General features: G+C 43.5%; 1 protein-coding gene across 2 annotated transcripts in view; it reads right to left on the minus strand.

Annotated features, from left to right (window-relative positions):
* FAT2 (FAT atypical cadherin 2) overlaps positions 1-17,813 on the minus strand; it is a 105,616-nt gene that overhangs the window by 67,708 nt on the left and 20,095 nt on the right. For both annotated transcript variants that reach the window (XM_035105703.3, XM_035105701.3), the window contains exons 2-3: positions 2,298-5,570; positions 1,121-1,435 (exon numbers count right to left, since the gene is read on the minus strand). In XM_035105703.3, the coding sequence (XP_034961594.3) occupies positions 1,121-1,435; positions 2,298-5,562 (3,580 nt within the window). In that variant the 5' untranslated portion in view covers positions 5,563-5,570. The remainder of the gene's footprint in view (positions 1-1,120; positions 1,436-2,297; positions 5,571-17,813) is intronic.

The following is a 17,813-nucleotide window of genomic DNA, read 5'->3' on the forward strand; positions in this document are numbered from 1 at the left end:
CTCCTACTGTCAGCCACAAACTCAAAACTAGGGAACTATTCCAATACACTTCACCCATATCCCTAATATACACATATAGCAGCCCAATTGGGAACTCCGCATCATGCAGTGAATGAAGCCAATGTCTCTAGCATTGCGTCACTTACAGCAGGAGTGCTTTGTTTAAAGACTGGCCCAACACCAGACCCAGAAGAATACTTTTCAGAGGCAGTTTACATTAAACACTGGTAGGATTTGAACAATCTGGATGGATCTGTTCCCTAAGCTAGAGATGACACAGACATAATGGAGGCGAAAGGCTGTGTTGATACCTCCTCTGCTAGCACTGACAAAACAAGGAAAGTGATAGACACAGCTCAGATTTATAGAAATGGTAAAGCAAGGGGAATTTGGCTAGTGTTGATAGCGGTTTGCATTGAATACGAATGCTGAAGCCTGAGCTTCTAAAAGGCTATTTCTTCTCAGTCTGACTGCTCTTGATGCACAAACTCCCAGTTCACACAATAACAACAGTGGTTTGGGGCTGTTGTTTTTTAATTCAAGAAAGTAACTTAACATCCTGGGACTAACTTTAATTAATTTATTTTTATTTTTGTGGTTGTAAGCTGTTTTAATCTGTTGATTAACACTGTGTTTCAGTTGTTGTAACCCATCCTAGGACCTTAGGGGGAAAGGGCAGGTAATAAATTACAACACCAGCAACATCTGGAAAGCCACAGGTTCCCCTAGCCTGGCGTGAATGAATTCTCAATATCATAAGACCTATATTCAGACAATAGTAGCCTATTCATGTTTTATACTCATTGCACTGAAAAAGCAATGATCAATATTTTTATGTTTTCTCATTCATCTATCTTCCACCTGCTCCAAGCGAGGAAACCAAGCAAGAAACATTTGTTCCCTCTAGACAACATTTTGTTCGTTTGTGGTAATGGGCAGCGGAGGAGTGTCTTTGACATAATTATTAAGTATTTCCTAACAAGCAAAGATCCCATAGTGAGATCGAGTCTTTGTAAATGGTGGGCAATACCAGACTTTACTCCTTATAAAATAAACCTCATACACATTAGGGAGGATTAAAAACAAACAAACACAGAATCTGCATGTGTTTATTCCTTACCTGTGACAGGATTAATGGCGAAAAATCTATTATGGTTTTCATTTATGATGTGGAAGGTCAGCTTCCCTTGGGAACCAGAATCTGGGTCAGTAGCTTCAACCTGAAGGATGGAGGTGTTGGCCGGGGAATTTTCCAGGACAGAGGCATAAAAAATTGGTCTCAACATCTGAGGTGGATTGTCATTTATGTCAGTGACTTCAATGTAAATGTCAACCACAGAAGACAGAGGGACTGATCCTGTATCGACAGCTAGCACCGTCAACCAATAATGACTGCTGAATTCTCTGTCTAGCGGACCTGTGGTAAAGATTGTACCTAAGAGAAATAAAAGAGAGGGGGGAATATATGGATTCCACAATTATATATATATGTATATAAGAATCCCTTTCAAAAATTAAAGTACAGTAAGTGGATTTCTTACTCCGAAGCCCTTTAAAGACAAAGTAGCCCAGGCTTCCTCAACCTCGGGCCCTCCAGATGTTTGAGACTACAGTTCCCATCATCCCTGACCACTGATCCTGCTAGCTAGGGATCAAGGGAGTTGTAGGCCAAAAACTTCTGGAGGGCCGAGGTTGAGGAAGTCTGAAGTAGCCAATGAAAATATACTGTCCATGCATTAATTAATACTGAATTATTTTCAGTGGGTGGTATCTAACTAACTTGTTCGGTCAGTGAAAGGATTTCACTGAGCAACAAAACTTTCCTCTCCTCCTCTCCCCGGAGCTGCCCTGCACCCTCTCCAAATGATGCTGTTTAACTCTCCTACAGCATGCAAATGACTCATCTCTGATATTAGTGCTTTGGTGCGAAGACTGAAAAAAAGGAAATCAAAGCAAGTAAAGTACAGTGGAGGCGTCTTCGATCTCGGTGCTTTGTACCATTGTGCTTAGATTATCCCTTTACCTGTCGCACACCTGATATCAGGTGACTGCCAGGTGGGTTTGCTTTGGACATAACACCCTTGAGGGTGAAATGGAAAAGATTGGCGAGCTTCATTAGGACTGTGTTCTGGAGGTTCCCCACGGCTGCTATAGTGCAATGATTTTCTTTGACTTATAAACATAGATAACACTAGCAATTTTTTTTAAAAAATGCTGGCAAATGAAAATTTCAGGCCCAACCACCCATGCCATTTAAGCCATTCTTTCTATCTTATCTAGTGTCCTATTATGGTTACCTGTGTCCTTTTCAATATCGAAGACAGCCAAGCCTGTTCCCTCTCTGATGAAATACTGGATTTCTCCATCTTTCCCTTTATCGGCATCTTGCGCTATCACTGTCATCACCGATGTCCCCTCTGGTCTGTTTTCCTTCACCGACCCTTCATACACGAAAGAGGCAAAGCGAGGCGGGTGCAAGTTTTCATTGACATCCAGAACATCAATCTCAATATGGCAGAGGGAAGAAAGAGACAGGAGCATCCCCGTGTCGCTGATTCTCACAGTTAGATTGTAAGAGTCTCTCTTCTCATAGTCCAGCTCTTTTTCCAAGATCAGGGCCCCTGTAAACTCATCCAGGTGAAATGTATCATCATCATCTCTGAATAGGCTATATTTCAGCTCTCCCCCAGATGCGATATCTGGATCAAAGGCTTCTAGGAACAGCAATGTTGTCCCAAGGGGCAGGTCCTCAGGAACCTTCACCTTATTCAAGGTTGGGATGCAGCGTGGAGAATTGTCGTTTACATCTTCCAAAGAAATAACCAGATCAGCCACGGCAAAGAGCTGCTGGCCTGTTAGTGGCTGGTCTCTGGCTTCAACTTTTAATATGTAATGAGGACACAATTCTCTGTCAAGGGGAACAGTCACTGCTACTTCACCAGTGATGCTATTGATGTCAAATTTATCAGAAGGTGCCAGAAAGGAATATTTCACCCTCCCATTGTCATTTGTATCCGCATCATTGGCTTTCACCACGGTGATGGTTGTGCCTATTTCTACATCCTCTGGTATAGTAACCAAGTATGTATGTTGTGAAAATTTAGGAGCATTATCATTTGTATCCAGAACGTTTACTGCTAGCAACTTCCAGGATGACTTCTGAGGAATGCCAAGGTCGTACACTGTAATGTTAAGTACGTAGAAACTTGTTTTTTCATGGTCCAAAGGAGAGGAGACCAGGAGAAGACCCGTTTCTGTGTCAATGTAAAAGCAACCATCTTCATTCCCAGAAGATATTACATAGACCACCTTTCCATTAAAGCCAGTATCACTGTCTACAGCTCTCAGCTGTGCAATGGTTGAGTTGACTGGGATTGTCTCTATTATATCAAGAGATCTTGGGAAGGCATCATCAAACTGTGGTGCATGATGGTTTATAAGATGCACATTCAAGGAGGAATCTTCATCTGGTTTTTGCTCTGGAGACTGGGATTCAATAGAGTGGATCATGGTCTTAGTTAGTTCCTTAAGGACCCCAGTATCCTCACACTGAAAGTCTACTTGGGTATCCTGGTAGACCACAGTGATATTTACATAGGTTGGGAAAGCAGAGTTTTCTCCATCTGTGGCCGTGATTTTTAAAGAGTAGGACGTCGCTAGTTTATCATGGAGATCTCTTAGAGGAGCTCTAAGAGAAATCACCCCGGACACAGGATCCAATTCAAAAAGCTGCCTCTCGTTGCCAGACATGATTTCATATTTGATGGGCTGAAGCTCGTCATTATCAATGGCTGACACTGTGATCACAGAGTGGCCAACAGGTAAGTCCCATGGAATACTTGCATTGCAGTTAATCTTCTCAAATGCTGGTGCATTATCATTCATGTTATTCATTCTGAGGGAAACGAAAACCTCGGTCTGAAGGCGAAAAGGAGACCCTGAGTCTGATGCCCAGACACGCAAATGGTACAACCTCTGCATTAGCTCATAATCCATTAACTTGGAGATGGAGATGACACCTGAAAATGGGTCAATGGCAAATGGAACAGCTCTCTGGTTGGCTATGGTATATGTGATGAAACCGTTCTCCCCAGAGTCACTATCTGTAGCCTTCACTGACAGGATGCTGGTGCCCAGAGGCAGATTTTCATCAAAGCTGCCGTGGTACGTTGGTTGGTTGAAGCTGGGAGCATGGTTGTTGCAATCAATAATACCAACCAAAACAGTGGCAAAGACCTCACTGTAACTAGTTGTAACTTTGAGTTCAAAGTGGGACTGTTCCTGGAAATCTATTAGTTTGTCTGTAGTTATCAGGCCAGTCTGAGGGTTGATTTTAAAGCTTGTGCTACCAGAACTTGGTTTCAGAATGTATTTTAGATTTGGAAGAACTGGACTAATCTGAACCATTGCAACATGACTACCAGGAGGTGCAAATTCACTGAGCTGGACATGATACAGATCTTTTTCAAATCTCGCAGAGGCGTATTTGGAAGGTGGTATTTGAATAACTACAATCTGAGAAAGAAGAGGTGGCTTGTTTTTGTCTTTAGCCCGTAGGCTGAGATTAAAACCATGTGGGTTATCGTTCCAGTTGATCTCCCTGGCTGACACTATCATGAACTCATTACTTCCCACATAGGATCTAATGGATTTGAAGTGCCTCCTTGGATCTCCAGCCACAATGTCAACTGAATCTACCCCAGCTCCTGATCCATCTACTTCCACACTCAACGTAGCATAAAGGAGATCCTCAGGAGAATCGGATGGCCTCACCAACACCGATGTTATAATGGGGGGCTTCTTGATAGATGGCTCCACCTGGATTGTAAGACTGGCCACGTTTCCAAAGCCACTTCCTTCAGAGATCTTCTTCATCCTGTCCACAGCCAGAACCTTTAACTGGTGCTTCCCCCTGTGGGTGGAGTTCAGTTTCACAGCAGTCATAATTACCCCACTGGTGGGATGAATGGAAAATAGTGGTGACCTTGTACTAAATGCGTAATAGAACTCTGCATTCTGACCAACATCAGCATCTGTGGCACTGACTGAACCAATGGAGGTTTTCAGGGGTGTATCTTCTTGGATGGTGACTTTATAAGAGGGTGGTGAGAACAGAGGCTTCAGGTCATTTCTGTCAAGGATGTGGATCAGTACTTTGGCCCAAGCCTCATAGGCAAATGTTTTCTCCAAGGCTTGGATTATTAGCACGTACTTGTCTTTGAACTCCCTGTTCGGCCGCTCGGTATTACCACTTTTAGTCCTGATCCTCAAAAAGCAGAAATCTCCCACAATATGCTCCTCAGTTTTAAACAGGCCGCTCGTGTCCCCAGAAGCAATCTTGTATCTGATGTCCCATGCTGGGTCCGTGATATAAATGCCCATTTTGACATAGCTCTCCACATAGGTTTTGGGAGGGGAATTTTCATAGACTGTCGTGTTATAAAGGGGATGAGTAAAGTGCAACAGGGAAGCATTGCCTTTTTCTGAATTCCCTTCACAAGCCAGAAAGGACGTCAGGCACAGTGCAACAGTCACGGCAAGCCTCCTTGTTCCGATTTCCATTGCAGGCCCTAAAGGAAGGAAAACGAGAACAGTGAGGAGGCGGAATTGCTAAAGGGAAAACAAGGTACAGAAAAAAAACAATACAGAGCCTAAGCTAAATGCAGTGGTGACCAGCAGGATGTGGTGGGGCTGTGCTGTTTAGTTGACTTCCTGCCAGTTACAGTACTGAAAGGAAGACAGGCAAGGCAGCAGGGAGGTCAGTGTGGTGTGGGTGCAGTGGCGGAAGCATCAGATTGGCTTTCCGCCTGCACCGCACCAACCACCTCACTGCCTCACCCATCTCCCTCTCATTTCACTCTTCCCATACCCTGGTCACATTTCTCTCTCTCCTGTGTCAGAACCTAGCTGCCCCCTTTCCCTCCTTAAAGCATGACATGCTTTATGGCTGGTCTCTTCAGTTACACAGCATTTTGTTAGTGATATTACGGATATCACAGAGGAAAGGGCTTAAGGCTACGTAATCATAATTCTGAAAACATTTTTTTTGCAAAAAGACAGGTGAATGCTTTTAAAATTTGTATTCAGGGATGAAAAGAGAGAACATTTACATACATGTTGGGTTAATTATAGGTGCCTATACCGTCTTTCTCATATTATAAGACATGTCTTATATTTATTTTTTCCTCAAAAAAACACACTATGACTTATTTTCAAGGGATGTCTTATTTTTTTCCTCCTCCTCCTGCCGCGGCTGGCATTGCTGCTGCGCCTATCACTATGTCTTATTTTCGGGGTATGGCTTATATTCCTTGAATGCTTAAAAATCCTGCTATGGCTTATTTTATGGGTATGTCTTAAAATATGAGAAACAGGGTATTTACCCTGGATATCCTGGGAGATCTCTATCAGGTGCTGTTTATTCCTGTTTTGAATTAAAAATCAATGATCAAGTACCTGCCAGATGTTTGGCACTATCCTGCCTTAAACAAGACAGACTTGTTTGTCCAGACACTTTTTCAAGATCCAAAGACCAAAAATGGTTTGCTTTCCACTTTAAGTCAAACATAAGGTGCACATAGCCATAGCCTCAGTTTGTAACTGTGCTGGTTATGTGTGTGTGAGTCTCACTTGTGGAGATGCTTTATTAAACTAGATACAGCGGAACCTTGGTTGCTGAACTTAATCCATTCCATGGGCACACTGGCAGAATGACCAGATTGTCTTTGCTTGTGCACCTGCATAGCCCCAGCCTCACCCTGTCTCATCCCAATCTTCTAACTACTTAGGCTGCTACTGGATATAGAATTGGGCTGGGGAGGGAGGGAATCCACATAAGGATAGGATCTCTTTTTTTTGCCATTCAAAATGCCACAAAATTGCATGCAGTTCTCCAAAACTCTTTATCAGACTAGATGGTAACAAAACAGCAGCAACAAAAGGGACACACACACACACACAGTGTATGTTGTAGTAAAGTCATTTGTCTCCATTTTATAAGAGGCCAAAGATGAGGTCAGGAAGGAGGCAACCGTCAAGCAAATGAGGTCCTTTTGGGTGCCATTCAGGTTGTACTGGGGAGCAGAAACACACAATGGCTGTTCCCTTATCTAGGCAAATACCCAAACCAGTCGCAATTCAGGCCTGTCCTCCATCCTTAGACAAAAGACACAGGTTCCTTTATAGGTGGGCAACAGGTAAACAGAAGAAACAAAGGAAGACATAGATTTTAGGTGGAGTGCTATATCCCCCCCAAGCCCCCAATTGAAGCCAGATTGAGTAGCTTTACCTAACAGTTGGAGGGAATATAGATGCTTGAGATGTCAGGTATTGACCGTCAAATTGACAGTCTCCCTTTGGAGGTGGTGGACTCTCCTTCCTTGGAGGTTTTTAAGCAGAGGTTGGGTGGCCATCTGCCATAGATGCTTTAGCTGTGATTCCTGCATTGCAGGACGTTGGACTTGATGACCCTTGGGGGTACCTTCCAACTCTACAATTCTACGATTCTATGAAATTTATTTGATAGAAACCAATGGTCATCAGAAAAATACAAACAGCAAAGAAGTACGTTTTAGAATACATGTCCCCTAGCATGCAGGACCCCTTGATATACAATGACATTTTGTCTGATGCTTTGGGCTGCTTAGGGAAACATAGAAGCTTTATATAGCAGATTTGCTCCCTATACTGTTATAAAGGAAATTCTCTAGAGAATTCCTTTGGGAATTCTACCCCTGGGAGAATAATACATGGATACATTACAAGGAGCATAATGAAATATTTTTTCCCATCTCTCCCTGGATGCAGATTAACAGGCATTCTGGCATATGTCCCATCCAAATATGCTGTGGGCATAATTTGAAATCTCAAAGCTGTAAATGCCTCCCTCAGCACGTCAACCAATCGCTCAAAAAAAAAAAAAGCAATCTGGAAGACCATAATCAGTTTTCTCAGAATGATAAAATGGTGAGAACTGCATAGTTTGGAGATGACATCTAGCTAACAGAACTTCCCACACTTTAACTTAATTTATAATGCACTGTTTTTCAACTATAGGAGTAGCAAACTTGGGGGCATTAGCCATATTGGATTATGAGGGTTTTCACATTTGTACAGATCTATTAGAAATTTGCTCCAAATGACATGCTTTTGGGCGACAGTGTCTGGCATATTCTGCTGTTTCAACCAATACAGAAGCAAAGCAGTATGAATTGTGGCCTGTCAGCTACTGAAAGAAGGGTTTACTTCCCCTCAAAGATACTTGCCAACCCATATGCTCAGCAAATAATTTGAGAGACAACACAAGTGCTCTTAGAGAAAAATGACAGGTTTGGGCTTTGAGAACAAAAGGATGGACACACACACACACACACACACACACACACACACACACACTGCTTATTCTCAGCCAGAGAGCCATGATTTTAACAGTGCGGTTCATGCCACAACTTTAACAGGGTTAAAGAGTCAGGGAGCATGCAGGAACTTGTTGGAGGAGGCACCTCTTTCCCTTGGTTCCTCATCTGCTGATCCTAGAAAGAAGCCATGCAAATGCTGGTGCCCTCAAGTCCTGTGAAGCAGGAAGGATTTCGTGTCTCATACAGTAATTGAAATGAGCAGAGGCTTCATATGATATTAAAAGGTACGGGTCCTGCTGTGTAAGTTTAGGTAGCCAAAATTTGCATCAGGGCTTCCGGTCTTTCACAGACGGCCAGATTTGATGAAATGAACATGTGTGAGGGCCGGCCAAAGTTGTTGAACTTTTTTTAGGATTGCAGTTAAGCTTTTTTGCCCAAGGTTGTTGAGCTTTTTTTAGGATTTTATGCCAGGACATACCAGTATACTGCCACAGGGGGTGGATTAAATCGACCAGCGGCCCCCCAAAACGGACTTATTGGGCATGCCTACTCTAGACCATCTATGAGCAAATAAGTTCTTTGAAGGCAGCTCGTGCTGTGTCCACAGCATACAGATAAGGCATATTTAAAGCACACCCCCACCAAGAATCCTGGGAATTGTAGTTTGTGAAGGGTGCTATGAATTATAGCTCTGTGAGGGGTAACTACAGTTCCTAGGATTCTTTGGGAGGAGGAAAGGAATGTGTTTTAAATGCATGGGGTGAATACAACACCTTTTGGGATAAGAAGTAAAGGTGCCAATCAAGCAAATCTTGATAAAATGGGTGCATTGAACCTCACTCAGTGCAGTTGTTTTAACAATGGTGTGACTTTTTCCTTGGCCATCAGTAATCAGGCTACTGAATTTTGCACTAGATGGAGCTTCCAAATCAGACATGCATTGCAGCAAACCAGCTCTGATGCATGGAGAACATCAGAAGAGCCTACTGAGTCAGGCCAATGGCCCATCTAGTCCAGCATGTTGTTCTCATGGTGGCCAACCAGATGCCTTATGGAATCCCACAAATTGGGCTTGAGCAGATTGGCATTCTGCCCACCTGTGATTCCCAGCAATTGGTATTCAGAGGTATCGTACCACTGACGGTGGAGGCAGAACATAGCCATTATGTCTAGCAGCTGTTGAAAAGAAGCAACATAGACTACACCTCCCAAGGACAGCATGATGGGGAACTCAACAAAGGAACAGAGGAAAGTTCTTTATACTGGGCCACATTATTGGTCCATTGAGCTCCACATTTACACTGACTGCTGGCAGCAGCTTTCCAGGATTTTAGATAGGGGACAGTCCCAGCCCTACCTGGTGATGCCAGAGATTAACCAACTGGGGACTTTCTGCTTGCAAAACTGTTAACTCTGATGCGGGGGGCGCTGTGGTCTAAATCACTAAGCCTTTTGGGCTTGCCGATGGTGGTTCGAATCCCTGTGATGGGGTGAGCTCCCATTGTTCTGCCCCAGCTCCTGCCAACCTAGCAGTTTGAAAGCACGCCAGTGCAAGTAGATAAATAGGTACCCCTGTGGTGCAAAGGTAAATGGCATTTCCGTGTGCTCTGGCTTACGTCAAGGTGTTCCATTGTGGCAGAAGCGGTTTAGTCATGCTGGCCACATGACCTGGAAAGCTGTCTGTGCAGTAACGCCGGCTCCCTCAGCCTGAAAGTGAGATGGGTGCCGCAACCCCATAGTTGCCTTTGACTGGACTTAACCATCCAGGGGTCCTTTACATTTACCTTTTTTTTTCCTGCCCTGAACCACGGCCCAAACTAAAAAATATTTGGGGTAGTTCCCTACAGACAGATGTGCACTACAACACTATGGAACACTCTGCCTAATACTATCCTTACTTTATTGAAGCTCAAACTTTGAAGCACAGAATGGACAATTTCACCTGCACAACAACATGAAGGGCTTCATCTTCCTCAGACTCCTCTCCATTTACAAAGGTACTTTCCCTACCTTATCCACAAAGGTCAAAGAACACATTGCTTTTCTTGGAGCCCAATGTATTTTTCAACTGCTGCCAACTATCAAGCTTAATGCATTGATAGTTGCATCAAGCCAAACTACAGTGGTACCTCAGGTTACAAACACTTCGGGTTACAGACTCCACTAACCCAGAAGTAGTACCTGGGGTTAAAAACTTTACCTCAGGATGAGAAAAGAAATCGCGTGGCGGTGCAGCGGCTGGAGGCCCCATTAGCTAAAGTGGTACCTCAGGTTAAGAATGGTTTCAGGTTAAGAACGGACCTCTGGAAGGAATTAAGTTTGTAACCAGAGGTACCACTGTATTGCCAACTGAGTGGGTCCCACAAGCCCAAACCCAAAGACAACTGATAAGGTAGACTGTAGTCCATGAAAGCTTGTACCATAATACAGTACGTTTGTTAGTCTTTAGGGTGCTACAACTCTTTACAATAGTTTATGCTGTCATACTTTCCTCGTCCTGCTCCCAACTTAATGGAGGAGAACGTATACAGCTCAAAACAAAAGATCTGAAGCTGCAGTGCCTGCAGTTTGAATAGTAGAAGGGGATGATGGGCTGGGCTGGGGGAATGCCATATAAGCTATGGTGTACTGCAGACATCAGGTGCAATTAATTAATTTTGGGTTCTATAACACACCTTTAAGGTGGGGAAGGGATGCTCAAGGTGTGGTCTGTCTGGTACTTTGCCTCAGAAGCAGCAGCAGATGCCCACAAGGCATCCTGGTGTTTATTAGGGAAACAAATGCACAGAGGTACCTTGTGCTTTAATCTCTGAGGCCTTCAAAAAAATTCCTAACTTTGGGGCAATGGGTGCCAAAACTTTCTCTAGGAAGTACTCAGATCTGTCATTATGAGCTGTTAGCAAGGCATTGTGGGTAGGCCACAATCTCCTTCCCTAACTTAACACTGAGAGTGCGGAGGTGGTCTGGCAAGGGTATGGAGGGCTCTTTTCATGCTCCACATGCATCAATCCACATGGTACATCCACTACATTGTATTTTGGAATGACTGCCTGAAGTCGTGAGTGAAAGTTTAGAGCAGGAAACATAAAATGGATTCGCAAGGGTCTGATAATGTGAAAATGAATAGATAGTTCATGGCTGGAATCTAGCATATAGTGTAATGACAGCTTCTCCTCGGCTGTGTACTATAAAATGAACAGAAAGCAATGCAGTCTTTTGATCTCATCAGTGTTAAAGTAGGGGAAATGAGTCTTCTTTTATGAAAGCAAGAGATGTACAAATTGCAAATTGTGGACTGGATCCAGCTCCCAAAACAATTCACTTGATTCCTGGCAGGTCTACCAAATTTTAATCAAGGTGTGGCAAAAATATAGCCTACAGATTAACTCTTAAGAAAAACAACTATTTTAGTGGTAAGAGGAGAGAGCCCACAGGGAGTGTCTCCCCCCCCCGGTTCCTTATCTAATGCCCTAGCAATATGTGCATAACTGTGCATGTAGGACTAGAATGATCAGGAACTCAATGCATACAATCCCATCCCACCAAACATACATACATACACACACACGTGGAAACAGCTTGAAATACTGTTCATTAAAAACAGTGCTACATGATCATTCTGATTGTGCATTTTTTGTTCAACTCCGGTTCCTCCTTTAAAGATACAGTGGTACCCCTGGTTAAGAACTTAATTCATTCAGGAGGTCCGTTTTTAACCTGAAACTGTTCTTAACCTGAGGTACCACTTTAGCTAATGGGGCCTCCTGCCCTTACCTTCCAAGTCCCGGACTGCAGAATCCGGGACCGGCAGCCGTGTGACACCGTAAGTTGCGTCGATGTAACTTCCGGTGTCGCTTTGCCCTTCTATGGGCACCAAAAATGGCCGCCGCCGGCTTCAAAAGTAGCTTCTACGCATGACCGGAAGTGCGTCGACGCAACTTCTGGTGACGCCCCGCCCATCTATGGGCACCAAAAATAGCCACTGCCACAGTTGAAGGAAGAGGGATTGACTAATATTTGTGTACCCTTTATGTTGCAAGCCCACCTGCACTGATGAACTGCAATTCCCGGAGCCTCAGTTCTGCCTCTTTTATTTTTAAAATTAAATTTCTAGTATTTGTATAACCTTAGATATGAGGTAAAATGTACCAGCACTATTCTCATCCTTTGTGTTTGTGTGCTCCCCCTATCAGTGTTTTACTTTGCCCTCAGTTCCACCACAAAGCATTCCTGTGGACACCCATGTATCCCAACTTGTTTCACAAACCCAGGCAATGTTAGGGTTGACATATTTCAAGGAGTAAAATTCCGGACTTTGAGCTTCTTCTTCTTTTTTTTTAAAGGAATTACCCAGAAAAAGGCATTTCCTGCTTCTGTTGGTAAAATCCCGGACACTTTGCCAATTTTCTGAAATTCTCCCCGGACGCTATTTTCGCTGCTTTAATCCCCGGCAATGTAGACATGGGCACCCACCCATGATGCTGAGCTTCAATTCAAGAATTTCCAGATCAGGATTCTGGGATCTATCAGAAGCCCTGTATTGGCTCCACCTTCCAGACTTTGCGAAGGCTGTCTAAAGACCTTTGCAACTCAAGCAGGTGGGAAAGATGGAGGCTCGGTGGCTGCCAAAACAAAGGAACCGGTTTGGAAAGGCTTGCTAGTCATCTGCAGATGCTGGGGCCAGGCAAGGTGCTGATCTTTGATACAGCAACTGGTGAGAAAAAGCAGAGGAACAGAGGTGTGCCCAAGACAGAAGCGGGGTGCCTCAGGCAGGTGTGCCTGCTATACTGTACTGTGTTATGACTGGATGGACGGAGAGAGGGGTGGGGTTTTGCTTTGTGGCCATACTGGAACCGGCATTACTAATCTCCCCACTTCGTCCTTGCTATTTGCTCTGGTGGTTTGGGAATCCTCCTTGTAATAATACATTAGTAAGAAGAAGAAGAAGAAACACCAGCTACACAGGTGGTTCCGTGTTAAGTGCTGGTAGGTAAACACCAAGAGATCTCTGCCAAATGACTCATGATCCTCACTAAAGGTTTCAGGTTCTTAAATATAAGTACACTTCCCAAGCACCTCATTATGTTTTTAATTAATTCAGCATTTTAACTGAGCAGCCATCTTGGTGAGCCTAAATTAAAATCCCATTTGACTCTACATTTACGAGTCTGGCTACGACATATTCAAATGAAGAGGCTGGCACAAGGGTGAGGTTCTGGAGAGGAATTTCTTTGAAATGTGGGAAATATTACTGGTGACCAATAATTATATATTGTGCTCAGGGACTAATTCCTTCATCTGGAGTATAATAAATGCTCGCGTGCACCCATGGGGGGGGGGAGAGAGAGAGAGAGAGAGAGAGAGAGAGAGAGAGAGAGAGAGAGAATTTCCTTTCTTGATAATATAAAAATATGTTGGCCTTTGATTCTTTGAGACCTATAACAACAGCAATGAGGATACTGACAATGCTCTCTATTTGGGTGTCTTCTATTAAAAACGAAAACAAAATGGCTGTAGAACCTGTCCCAAAACAATACAGTGATACTTCGGGTTACAGACGCTTCAGGTTACAGATGCTTCAGGTTACAAACTCTGCTAACCCAGAAATAGTACCTCGGGTTAATAACTTTGCTTCAGGATGAGAACAGAAATTGCGCCATGGCGGCGCAGCGGGAGGCCCCATAAGCTAAAGTGGTACCTCAGGTTAAGAATAGTTTCAGGTTAAGAATGGACCTCCGGAACGAATTAAGTTCTTAACCAGAGGTACCACTGTACTGGGAAGTTATCCCATACAAGCCCCAATAAAAGAAACTGGAACATCGCAAGAGCACTACCAACCTTTTTGCACTGCTTGCAGGTAGAATGAGGACGAATGATAATAAAGGTACCCCATTCCATCTGCTGCCCCAGTTTCTACTTCTGCTTCTCTTATGCCACCCATGAAATTGTGATACCGTTAGGGAGGGAAAGGAAGTTATATTATTCCTACTGCAACTGTTGCTGCTAGGAGCATAAGTGCCTAAAATGAGCTAAGTGCTGTCGTTGCATTAAAAACAAGGCAGTTCCTGGTCCACGTGCTTACAATCTAAAAAATGCAACACACAGGAAGAAAAAAGGGATGCTGGCAAATAAGAAAATAAACTCCCAAAAAAATAATTTCTGAAAGAGGATTGAACTGATAAGACTGAAGTTCTGCGGAACTGTCTTTGGACCTGTTCATTTAAATGGGGTGTAGTTTGACGCAATGCACACTTCATTTGAACTGCTAGACCATTTATATTATAGTCGCTTCAAAGGAAGGAACAGTGTTGTGTGCAGAGCAAATTCATTCTTGACCACCTGTAAGTCCTTATAAACGCCATCTCCAACTCATCGAAAGATTCCATCAACTGTGTCTCTGAAAATTTTTACACATCACTTGGGATAACAGGCGAACTAATACCAGTGTACTGGAAGAAGCAAAGATCACCAGTGTTGAAGCAATGATTCTTCAACATCAACTTTGTTGGACTGGTCATGTTTATTGGATGCCTGATGATTGTCTTCCAAAGCAACTACTCTATTCCGTACTTAAAAATGGAAAACGTAATGCTGGTGGTCAACAAAAGAGGTTTAAAGACTGTCTCAAGGCAAATCTAAAAAAATGTAGTACAAACACTAACAATTGGGAAATACTTGCCTGCAAGCACTCCAATTGGTTAACAGCCTTTACCAAAGGTGTCATGGGCTTTGAAGACACTCAGACTCAGGATGCAAGGGATAAACGTGCTAAGAGGAAGGCATGCTTGGCAAATCCACACCGTGATCAACTCCCAATGTCCCCACTGTGGAAGGACGTGTGGATCCAGAATTGGCCTCCACAGTCACTTACGGACTCATTGTTAAAACCGTGTTTATGGAAGACAATCTTACTCGGCTACAAGTGATCACCAAAGAAGAAGAAGTCCCAACACACCTGTCTCCATGCAGATCCCCTTGCTAGCCCTTTCACTGGGCAGCCACAGTAGTGTGCATTTTGCACCTTGCACTGTGATGCAAATATGGATTCCAGGGTGGTGTACATAAACAATTTCTAAACTCCCTGGCACGACATTAAAGGCAGCATCAATCATTCAGCAAAAATACATCTGAATTGAGAGGAAACCCTTGTCTGTTGAATTGGTAAGGATTCCATAGAAATGTGGTTGGGCTGTGGCAGTGCCTAAAGTGTGAAACTCCTTTCTTCCTTCGCAATGGTACAGCTTTTGCCCCAAGAGTAAGGACACAACTCTTTACTCTGACATTTGACACAATGGTATTTTGTTTTGTAGCATCCATATTGTTTGATTTTGCTAGCCCAGGGATGGAAAGAAGATAAAGTCCCTACCAGAGAGGAATGGCAAATCAAGCCGAAATGGCAAAATTGACCAGAAAGCTCAGGAACCAAGAAGACAAAAAATTTAATAAAGAACGGCAAAAAATTATAATTTATCTAGGAGACCACAGTAAGCAAATGAAAACATTAGCAGGATTCCAATAACACTTGTAATGTAGCGAATATCATGGACAATATGGAGAGATATAAAATATGGATTATGAAATAATATGCAGTAGAAAAGATTGACAATAGGAGCCATGGAGGGGAGAGGAGGAAGTCAGGTGATTCATAGAGGTAAAGGTAAAGGGGCCCCTAACCATCAGGTCCAGTCGTGTCCGACTTTGGGGTTGCGGCGCTCATCTCTCTCTCTATAGGCCGAGGGAGCCAGCGTTTGTCCGCAGACAGCTTCTGGGTCATGTGGCCAGCATGACAAGGCTGCTTCTGGCGAACCAGAGCAACACACGGAAATGCTGTTTACCTTCCTGCCGGAGCAGTCCCTATTTATCTACTTGCACTTTGACGTGCTTTCGAACTGCTAGGTGGGCAGGAGCTGGGACCGAACAACGGGAGCTCACCCCATTGCAGGGATTCGAACTGCCGGCCTTCTGATCAGCAAGCCCTAGGCTCAGTGGTTTAACCCACAGCACCACCTAATATGGATTTGTATTTTGAATTGTTATAATTCTACACTTGTAAAATCAAATAAAAATTATTGAGAGAGAGAGAGAGAAGAGGAGGAGGCGGAGGAGGAGGAGGAAATGAGGAGGGAAAATGGTTTGATTTTGGTTAGAACAATTTTACTGTTCTACTTGCTTCCATCATTGTAACTGTTTTGCTTGTTGTTGTAAGTGTATGACTATATTGTTGTGTAACCGTTCCTTGGACCTTATGGTGAAGGATGGGTAGGAAATCTCTAAGGAAATTAAATACTAGACGTGCCTAGAACCCCCACGATAAATCCCCCTTGACCTCTCTCCTGGTTCCCTCAGCCTCGCTTCCATTTTTGCATATGCTCCATAATCTCTGTCCCAATTGCCTTTCTGATCTTTGCACTTTTACAGCCCCAATAAAACTGACCCTTTCTTGACTTATCTGTGGAGCTGGAAGAGTTATTTCCCTCCCCCTCCATCTTCATTCTTCCCTGTAACCTTTAGAGAGAGGAGAGGCATGTTGCTGCATGTGGGTCTTGTGTGGCAACAACATAGGCAGCCTTTGTCCAGGTGATAGGGAAAAGTGGGGGAGGAAAAGGAATCCCTGCCATCTCATGCAAGGAAGCAAGACAGCATTGCCCAGAAATCTGCTACTGTGCTTGCCACTTGGCTCCCTGATAGCATTACCTGGAAGCTGCCTCAATAAATGGGTGGATAGGAGAAAACAAGAGGGAATATTCCACTAGACCAAAGAACACGGATGGGCAAGCCTGTCAATTTCAGTTTCTTCCCCTTTCTTATTTTTCCAAACTTACGATCAGTCCTCTGTTTTTCCACACTATTTTGCAAACTTTCTTTTAAATCATGAGATTTAATATAATTTTGCACTTAATGCAATTTTCTCCTTATATTTCCACTTTTATAGGCCATTTTGCCTAATTTACACCTTTTTTGCAAAGCAGTTTCCCCTAATATAATGCATCTTTGTATGCTATTTTCACTCACAGATGTGCTTATATGCACACTTTACCCAAGTTTATGCATTTTGCATATATTAATTGGCTGGAAAACTGCACTGCAAAATTCAGAGAAGTGCAAGTTTTGAAGGATGGCTGTGTTTCACTTTGCCTATAGTCTCGGAAGGTGAAAATTAAGTCGGTTTGCCTTTAAACTGGAACTGAGCCAAACTTCTTCCCCCATCCTTACCAAAGAACATGCACATATATGAATCTGTATAACAAAGTTAATAGAAACAGAGAGCTGGGTGCCACCCAACCCCGAATTGGAAATCCAGAGTGAGAATATCCACAGCAGACATCTCTGCTTGAATACCTCATGAGAAGGATCCCACCCTATGCAACAGAAGGTAGAATCATAGAATCATAGAATCATAGAGTTGGAAGAGACCACAAGGGCCATCCAGTCCAACCCCCTGCCAAGCAGGAAACA

The sequence above is a fragment of the Zootoca vivipara genome, chromosome 2 (assembly GCF_965207765.1).
Source record: "Zootoca vivipara chromosome 2, rZooViv2.hap1.1, whole genome shotgun sequence".
Lineage (NCBI taxonomy): Eukaryota > Metazoa > Chordata > Lepidosauria > Squamata > Lacertidae > Zootoca > Zootoca vivipara.